General features: G+C 39.7%; 1 protein-coding gene across 1 annotated transcript in view; it reads left to right on the top strand.

The window, feature by feature from the left end:
• DENND6A (DENN domain containing 6A) overlaps positions 1-10,240 on the top strand; it is a 48,565-nt gene that overhangs the window by 31,067 nt on the left and 7,258 nt on the right. Inside the window, exons 11-13 of the mRNA XM_045290128.1 lie at positions 1,669-1,786; positions 9,507-9,572; positions 9,714-9,778. Coding sequence (XP_045146063.1) covers positions 1,669-1,786; positions 9,507-9,572; positions 9,714-9,778 — 249 coding nt within the window. The remainder of the gene's footprint in view (positions 1-1,668; positions 1,787-9,506; positions 9,573-9,713; positions 9,779-10,240) is intronic.

The raw sequence follows: 10,240 nt of genomic DNA on the forward strand, positions 1-10,240 counted from the left end.
GGGTGGGGGGTGTGTGTGCGCTGTTAGACCAGGCACAATTCCTTCACTGTGTGGGTCACTGAGGGGATGTCGTGTCTTGTGGTGGGGCTGGTCCTATGGTCCTCTCTGCCCATTGGCTGCTCGGAGCAGGAATGTTGTCCCTAAGGCTTGGTGGGCCAGGATGTATCTCTTTCTCTCCCTCTCCCTCTCCCCCTTCCCTTCTCCCTCTTAGTTTGGTCCCTTGTGGTCTGGGCAGACCAACCACTCTCCCCAGACTATCTTCAGTGCTGTCCTCTATAGTGAATTCTTCTGGGGAGGCCTCCCCTAATCTTGTGATTCTTTGATGAAAAGCAGTGTTAGTCTGGGTAGACTAGAGAAACATCCATAGAAACTCATATGTGTATGAGAGAGAGTTTTATATAAAGGATAATTGTACATTAAGAAAGCATCCCAACCTAGTCCAGTCCAAGCCCATAAGACAGCTATTAACCCATATGCCCCATACCAATCTATAAAGTCCTCTTCAGACTCATAAAACACATGCAATGATGCTGAATGCAGGATGATCACAGGCCAGTGGTTAGAAAGTCTTTGGATCCAGTGGCATTGTAAGGGCTTTCCATGAGGTTCCTCCAGCTCCAGAGATCTGGCTCCATCAGCCTTGCTCCGTGTGTCTTCTCCACAGGAATGTCTTGCAGGGAGTCAGCGGAGAGAGAAATGTCTCCTGCCTCCAAGGAGGAAAATCCAGGAGTTCCCTTAATTCTTAGGAGAAGGCCATGCCCACTCAGAGGCCTCACTGGTTATATCTTGATTGACAAGTCAGACTCCACCTCTTCACTTGTATTCCTCACAAATTGACACCAGATTATGTAACTACCACACCTGGATTGTCATAAATTTCTCTTCCTTAAACATACCCTATCTCAGGGTTTACCAAATTCCACCAATTCAACATCCTAAGAATTTCTTATAACATTTGTTATCTTCTTCCCATTGTGTCCTTTCCAGACTCAGGGTTTCTAATCATCCTCATATCTTCCCGCTGACCTGTCTTCAACTTTACCCTTCCTGCAGGGCATCTTCCAAGTTCCACTCACTTCTATAATAGTTTCCGATTGCTTGCAAGTTGATCTTTAGACTTTCTAGTGTGTTAATGTGGCCTTCAATGATAGGGCCAGCCTTTCTCATTTCTGACCATTCATGTTTCCTGCTTGTACTCCAGAAATGCTGAACACTTGTAGTTCTACAATCAAACCATGGTTTCACTTCATTGCTTTGCGCATACTGTGCATATTTCCTTTATCACCTTTAACCACCTAATCCACTCCGTGGCAATAAACTTCTCATTGTTCATGCCTCACTGCAAATGTTCTTTCTTTGGAAATACTACCCGTCAATCCTCTGATAGACAAAGGTTTCCTTTGTGATTGCTGTGGGTGTACATTTTATACTGCCTTTACACTGTCTTAGGACTTCTGGCATCACAATTCTTTCTAGCCTGAGTGCTGTTGGAAGGATGGTGTCTTTTCATCTTTAAGTGGCTGGTGCAAATGTTATGGGCACATAGTTGATATGTAATGTAGTGAGTGAAAAACTTACTTAGTGAACACTAAAAAAATTGTCAATTATTCTTCACTAATGGAAAATTCTTTCTCCCCTCTCCCCCTCCCCCGCACTTTGCTTTTGTTTTGTCTTACTTTTTATTTGTTTAGGCCCTCAGTCATATTAGGAGTAACCAATCCTTTTTTTGCTAAAACACTCCAGCATTGGCCACACATCATTCGAATAGGAGACCTCAAACCTGCAGGTAAAGTATGAACTTGATGTTTTCTTTTTAAGTGTGCAATGTGGCTAAGAAGGCTTATTTCTTCATCTTTGTTTTCATCCCTTGGTTGCTTTTTGATTGTTATTGGCTACCTTCTTTTAGGTATCCTTAGTGAAGGTCTTTGAAAAAGAGCATAATTTCTCACTCAGTAAATCTTGCTGGTTCTCATCCATGTGACCCACCATGTTCTCCTACTAAAAAAATACACTTATGATATTATAAGCACAGGGATTTGCAATACTACTTGAATAAAAGCTTGTAGAGAACTGACCTTGTTCAAGATTTGGCACAAAACTTAAGCTAGGTCTGAGAAAAAATAGACATCTCTGTGGCATTGGCATGAATTAAGGGAGTGGTCAAAAGATGTGCTGATCTAGAGAAGAAACCCATGAACATAGAGTAATTTTTTTTTTTTTTTTTTTTTACAAAACAACCTTTTTACCTTCAAAGTACTCTCCAGTACACTGAATTCATTTGTCAAATCTGTGATTCCATTCTTGGAAAACATTTTTCAAACTCATCTCTTTGGATGGCTGACAGCACCTCCCTCATTTTTTTCCTCTCCTCCTTCTACGTCAAATTGTTGTGCTTTCATGTCCTTTTTCATTCATGGAAACAAAAAGAAGTAGCATGGAGTGGGGTCAAATGAGTAAGGTGCATAGGGCAAGAGAGACATGCTGGGTTTTTATGCCCCAAACTGATGCACTGATATGGCTGTTTGAGCATGTGCATTGTCATGGTGTCAAAACTAGTCCCTATCAGGCTTTTTGGTCTCACACTGTTAACCGGTCTTTTCAGAACCTGTAAATAGAAAGCGTGATTAACAGTCTGACCTGGTGGAATGAACTCCAAATGCACTATCCTCTTCACATCAAAAAAAGTGAACATCGTCTTGATCTTTGATTCCACTTCACTTGATGAGTTTTATTTTGGTGAGGAGACACTGGTATCTTTCACTGGCTTAATTGATGTTTGTTTTCGGGGTAGTAAGAATAGCACCATGCCTCCTTCCCAGTAATGACCTTGGAAAAAGTCCGGGTCACTTCAGCGCTGTTCTTTCAAAGCATGACATGCTTCCACTAGACACGCTTTTTCCTGATCAGTCAGAACCTGAGGCACAAATTTCTGTAGCAACCCTTCTTATTCCCAAATCTAGCATTAAAATTCGCTGAACTGAGCTCCAAGATAGTCCAGACAACTTCCCCATCTCTTCAATGGTCGTCAAGCACAAGTGCACTGATTTTGTCAGGAAGTTGATGGATGTCCAAAGCATGGTTTGTCATCAATTGACATTTCACCTTTTTTTAAACAAGAAAACCACTCCTTATAAGCTGTGTTCAACATCACAACAGTTTCTGCAGCATTGCCCACAAGCAGGAAACGAAATTTCAAAGCCGCATGCTGTTCTCTTACACAACAAAAAACGAGGTTCGAGTGAGACTGCTTTTGTGAAGAAATTCACTGTGACCAGAGTTAACCTACCCAGGCAATGCCACTGGGTGCACTAACTCAGAGCCAATTGCTTGATGTTCACGTAGTGGGAAAATGTGTACTACAAAAACTGTTTGGCGGAGCTTTTTTCCATTTTGTTTTGTTTTTTGGGTACCCCTTCATATGTCAAAAAAGCTTCACATGTTGATATTTTTGTTTAATTAAGGTTTCTGTGATTCAGTAGCAATACATTTTTTACTTCCCTTGTACATGTTTACCCTCATATACCTTCCTCATGGTAATTACAGAATGAATTGGACATTTTATTAAATTAGATGACAGTGGCATCCCTAGTGTTTTTCCCTGGACATTCTTGAATTTTGCATTGAAACAGTTGAGACTTGTGGGGTATCTGAATCATTTTAATAACTATGATCTCTTTTTAAAGGTTTTCCTCCTAATGTACACAAACAGGCTTTTCTGACATGTTCTAATATGCTTTACTCTGAGAATTTATGCACATAGATTTTGGTAGCATCAGAGAGTAACATTTTGAAACAAGAGTTTAAAATACTGGATTCAGTCTTACTCTGAAATGCTTAGAAACCTTATGAAACAGAAGGAAATGCTTCCCTTAGACAGTCAGACCTTTGAGCTGCAGCAGGATAACCATTTTATGACTTAAATTCTTTGTTGCTTGGGAAGCTCAAACACAGTGCCTGCCGGGAGCCTGACCTTCTGTAACGCTGCAGCCTTCCTGCCATCGCCCTGGTGTCCTCAGTGTCGGTCATAGGTGTAAAATGTTTTGGTGTCTTTTTATCTTAATTTAAGCTTGACAGTTTTTTTGGACACTTCTATTTCATTGTGCTTCTACCAATTTAGGCCATTTGTTTAAGTGTAAGCAGCATCACAATGAATGGATAAAAGATTGATGTTTTCAAGAATTTAATTTCTGTGAATATACAATCAATGTCCATGGAAGCCAACCCCCAAACCAAACTCATTGCCAGAGAGTTGGTTCTGATTCCCAGACACCCTATCGGATGAAGTAAAACCTCCCTTTTGGTTTTGAGACTTTAAATTAGTAATTTCAAAAGTAAGTGCTACTTACTGCCCCTGACAGGGTCCTGTAAATTTGCAGGAGATTGCAAAAGCAGAAACTTATTCTGGATGACCATTTTTAATGGTCAGGGTGCTGAGTTTTTTGTTTGTTTTATTTGTGTTTTCTGAAAAGGGGGCGGGTGATAAGCCAAATACGTTTGAGAGCCTGTGATCTATAGGCGTAGACAGCCTCATCTTTCTTTCACAGAGCAGCTCATATGCTCAAACTGCTCACTTGAAGATTAGCTGTTCAACGTGTATTTAATGCTCTGTGCCACCAGAGATCCTTGCCCCTGGAAGCAGCGGTCAGAAAATCAAGTGATGTGTTTCATTGGGCAAGTCTGATGTAAAAGATCTCTTTCAAGTGCAAAAAACAAAAATATTACTTTGAAGAACAACGTGCATCTGATCCATGCCACGGTATTTTTATTTGCCTCATATGCAGGCAAAAAGGCTAAGGAAGTCTGAAGAAAAATTGATTCATTTGTGTTGATGAATAATATGAACTATACCAGGGATTGATTTCTTGGAAGAAATACAACCGTAAGTTCCTTAGAAGAAAGATGGCAAAACTGTATCACACACATTGGATATGTCATCAGAAGGAACCAGTCCCTGGAGAAGGATATCATACTTGGTAAAGATTCAGCAAAAAAGAGGAAGACCCTCAAAGAGACGACTTGACACAGTGCCTCCAACAATGGGCTCAAACATAGCAATGATTCTGAGGATGACGTAGGGCCAGGCAGTGTTTCATTATGTTGTGTATAGGGTCACAGTGAGTTAGAACCATCTTCATGGCAGTGAGTTTTGCATGTAAGTATTGATGTTCAATATAGAGTAGCATGAATTATTAAGTTTGTTTCAAGAAACTGCTAAACTCTTAGGGGACATCCAGGTTAATTGGCCTAAGATGGTCCATATATACAATATTCTATATTCTCTTTTGGTGATTAGCACCTGGACTCTTAAAACCTTATCATCTAAGATATAACTATTGGTCATTTCTCATCCAGAGCAAAGAAGAATGAATGAAATCAAACAGTCAAGGAAGCAATTAGTGCAAAGGATTAATGGAGCATGCAAACCACAACCTCCACTACCTTGAGACCAGAACGAGAAGGTTCCCAGCGACTACTACTGACAAATTTGATTGAGATCACAATAGAGGGTCTTGGCAGAGTGAGAGGAAAATGTAGAACAAAATTCAGAGTTATAAAAAAGATCAGACTTAACAAGTCTAATAGAAACTGGTGCAGCTGCTGAGGCTAGGGCTCTTAATTACTTTCTAGCGTTATCTACAATTCTTAAAGCAACATGTTCTTCCAAGCTTCTGAACTTTTTTACTTGAAAGGTCTATTCCTCTTTTTTCTACAGATAAGTTTTTCTTTCTCTGATACCAAAACAAATCCCGTTGTTATCAAGTTGATGCTGACTCATGGCGACCCAAAATATGGTTTCTGAGGCTGTAAATTTTTATGGAAGTAGATAGCCTCATCTTTCTCCCATGGAGCAGTTGGTGGTTTTGAACTCTGCCAGCTTGTGGTTAGCTCATCCACCAGCATCACCAGAACTACTTGTTTTTCTGATAGGAATAATTATCACTTCCTGTAGGCATCTTCAATAAGATACTCCTCTGTATCTCCATAGTATCGTGTCATACTTCTATTCCAGTACATATCATTCTGTATGGTCATTTCTCTCTGCCTCTCTTCATTATTAGACTGTGAGCTTTTCTTCATATTAGTGCTTCATTTTTACTTCTCTATTATATACTAATATTTACTGAATGACAAATGTCTTATCTATACATGATAATTGAATTAACAAGTATTTGTTAAAGTTAGTTTGAAATATTTGATTACCTGGAATGTAGATTATATTATTCGGCACCTTTTCTGGAAGTTTGAAGTTACTGCAAAGTTGAAAGTTTATAAAAGTATCTGTTTACCATAGCTCATACTCTTAAATTTTAAAAGCTATCTTCTGGCATTTAATATTGCAAGTGAAAATGCCCCATGTTCCTATTATCCCACCCACCCAGATAAAAAGAGTTAGCCGTTTGATTTATGTAATGATTCCAATAAAGTGTGTTAGTCTGGTAAAATAGGGAAACAAATCCACAGAAACTCATATGTATATGAGAGAGTTGTATATAAAGGATAAGTGCACATCAAGAAAACATCCCAACCCAGTGCTGCCCAAGCCCACAAGTCCAACATTAACCCATATGTCTGACACCAGTCAACAAAGTCCTCCTCCATCTCACAAAACACATGCAATGATGCCTACTGCAGGAGGAAAGCCAAAGTCAGTGAGTGTGTAAGCATCTCAGTGCTGGCAGGGCTCTCCACACGGCTGCTCCAGCACCCAGGGCTGCATCGGGGTAGGTCCATGTGGCTTCTCCTTGGGGATGTCTTTCAGGAAGTCAGCCTTGCCAGCTGAAGCAGGGAACTGGCGAAGGCAGCTGCACCCTGGTCCAACCATCAGAAAGCGAGAGACCCGAGAACTAGAAAGGCGAGTCTCACCAAGCCATTTAGCTCTCCACCCTTCAATTACTCCCACATGTGTTTATTGGCCAGGTTGGCACAATAAACCTTAACTATCTCATAAAGGTATTTTTTAAACTTAAAGGTTTGAATTAGCTCATCTCTAGGTTGTCTTTAGTGCTAACTTCGGTTCTTTTACTTTCATGGACACAGTGAAACAATTAGAGAATGGGAGCTATAAAGAAATTGTTAAATTTAATGTCTGTGGCATTTTTTGTGAGCGCTGGTGGTGCTATCAGGTAAGCATTGGACTGCTAACAACAAGGTCAGTGATTCAAACCTACCAGCTACTCCTTGGGAGAAAGATGAGCAAAACATTGAATGATGCAGGAAGTTATCAAGAGAAGATGGAAAGAATACACAGTCACTGTACCCCCAAAAAACTAGTTGACAGTACACCATTTCAGGAGGTACCATCTGATCAAGAACCAATGATACTGAAGGTAGAAGTTCAAATGGCATTGAATACATTAGCCAAAAACAAGGCTCCATGAATTGACGAAATACCAGTTGAAATGTTTCAACCAGCTGATTGAAGCACTGGAAGCACTCACTCACTCACTCCTCTATGCCAGGAAATTTTGAAGACAACTGCTTGGCCAAATGACTGAAAGAGATGCGTATTTATGCTCAGTCTAAAGAAAGGTGACCTAACAGAATGCTCAAACTACAGAACAATATCATTGATATTGCATGCAAGCAAAGTTCGTTCATGATCATCCAACGATTGCAGCAGCACACTGAAAGGGAACTGCCAGAAGTTCAGTCTGGATTTAGAAGAGTATGTGGAACAAGGAATATATATCATTGTTGTTGGCAGCTGGATCTTGGCTCAAAGCAGAGAATACCAGAAAGAGGTTTACTTGTGCTTTTAGACTGTGGAAAACCATTCAACTGTGTGGACCATCATAAACTATAGATAACTTTGAGAAGAATGGGAATTCAAGAACACTTCATTGTGCTCATGTGGAATTTGTAGAAATAGCAGTTGTGCAAACCGAACAAGGGAATGTTGCGTGGCTTTAAGTCAGGAATGGTGTACATGAGGGTTGATTCCTCTCACCATACTTGTTCAAGCTGTATCCTGTGCAAACCATCAGAGAAACTGGATTATATAAAGAATCACATGGCATCAGGATTGGAGGGAGATTTATTAACAATCTGTCATATGCAGATGACAGATCCCTGCTTGCTGAAAATGAGGACGACTTGAAGCACTTGCTGTTGAAGATCAGGGATTACAGCCTTTAGTAAGGATACGATTCAATGTAAAGAAGATCAAAAGTCTCACAACTGGACCAATAGGTAGCATGATAAATGGAGAAAAAGTTAAAGTTGTCAAGTATTTTGTCTTGCTCGGATCCGTGATCGATGCTCATGTTTAGAGTATTGAAAAGCAAGGATGTTACTTTGAGGACTGAGGTGCACCTGATCCACGCCATGGTATTCTTCATTCCTTCATATACATATGAGAGTTGGACAATGAATAAGGAAGAGGGAAGAATTGATGCATTTGAATCGTGGTGCTGGAGAAGAATATTGAAAGTACCATGGACTACTAAAAGGATAAACCGCTCTATCTTGGAAGAAGTATAGCCAGGGTGCTCCTTGGAAGTGAGGATGGCAAGACTTAATCTTACGTACTTTGGACATGTTGTCAGGAGAGATCAGTCCCTGAAGAAGGGCATCATGTTTTGTAAAGTGGAGGGACAACAAAAATGAGGAATGCCGTCAAAGAGCTAGATTACCATAGCGGCTTTACCTATGGGCTCCGACACAGGAACAATCATAGGGGTGGCATAGGACTGTGCAGTGTTTCTGTTGTGCATAGAGTTGCTATGGATTGTAACCAACTCAGTGACACCTACCGCACAACATCTGCTGCTTTAAAGATTTATAATATCAGAAACCCTACATAGGGGGTATCAGTGAGTCAGAATCAGCTCAGTGGCAGTGGAGATGACATGTTCAAGTGTTTATCTGACAGAATTTTGTCTGTATTATAGAGTTACTTAGATTGTAACGTCCTTTGAGCTCAGGATCAGGGCCACTGCACATGCTGACCAAGTTATTCAACACAGCTGCCTTCCTCTAGATGCCTGGCATCTGTTGCTAAGATCTGTGGTGTGGCACACGCTATCACCACCTAGTGGTAGTTTAAGTATCTGCATTCCAAAGCGGAGTTTGGGATGTTGTGTCAGGAAAAACATTTGAAGACCAATCTGCTTGCTCATTTAGGAATTACTTTCTGTTCCATACTGTCTATCCATAAAGGATATTTTATATATTTTTGGCACATAAACTTTTAATTAGATGTATTTTTGGCATACAGATGTTAAATTTCCATGTGAATGGCAGAAGCAGGGAATTTAAGTATGATAGGTATTGATGAATCATCAAGTATCCAATTTATTAATGGCATTTGCATAGTTTCTCCATTGCTGTAGTAATTTAATGTTACCTTTATCCAATTTTAAAGTACCAGAAAATGAAGACTTAACGTATGATTGATGTTATAAAGAATGCTTTAGCTATAAGTAACAACTCTAATGATAAATAGTGGATTATTTATAATTTATATATTAGAGTAGCTATAAGAATCCTTATGCTGTTTCCTTCAGGTGAAATTCCTAAGCAGGTCAAAGTGAAAAAACTGAAGAACCTAAAGACTCTGGATTCTAAACCTGGTATTGGCTTTTTCATTTTAATTCTTAATCATTTTATTGGGGGCTCTAACAGCTCCTGGTATTGGCTTTTATTAATTTTTAAATGTGTACTTCTTATGGGCATTTAGTTTTTCTGCTTACTTTGTTCTTTTCACTTCTTAGGAGTCTATACTTCTTATAAGCCATACCTAAACAGAGATGAAGAGATTATAAAACAGTTACAGAAGGTAATCTTTTTGTTTATATCATTAATTCACATTCCTTTTCAAGTATCCAGTTAGACAATATGTTCATGGATAGTAATGTAAAATGTTACTACTGTTTTGAAGCAAAGTTTGATTCAAATCGGGTGATGAAAGTAGCAAAAATTGGTGTTAACAAACCCAGGGACAAGGGAACAACAAGTGATCCAAATCGGTGGTGAGGAGGGTGCAGGAGACCTGGTAGGGCTTGATCAAGGGCAATGTATCCGAGACGAATTACTGTAACCCAGATGAAGGCTGAGCATGATAGTGGGACAAGAGGAAAGTCAAAGGAAATAGAGGAAAGAGCTGGGAGGCAAAGGGCATTAAAGGCATGTACATATGTAAATATATTTATATATGATGATGGGGGAATAGATCTATGTGCATATATTTATAGGTTTAGTATTAAGGTAGCAGATGGACATTGGGCCTCCACTGAAGTAC

This window comes from Echinops telfairi, unplaced genomic scaffold (genome assembly GCF_000313985.2).
Source record: "Echinops telfairi isolate 266 unplaced genomic scaffold, ASM31398v2 ScPeMD7_31;HRSCAF=116, whole genome shotgun sequence".
Taxonomy (NCBI): Eukaryota; Metazoa; Chordata; class Mammalia; order Afrosoricida; family Tenrecidae; genus Echinops; species Echinops telfairi.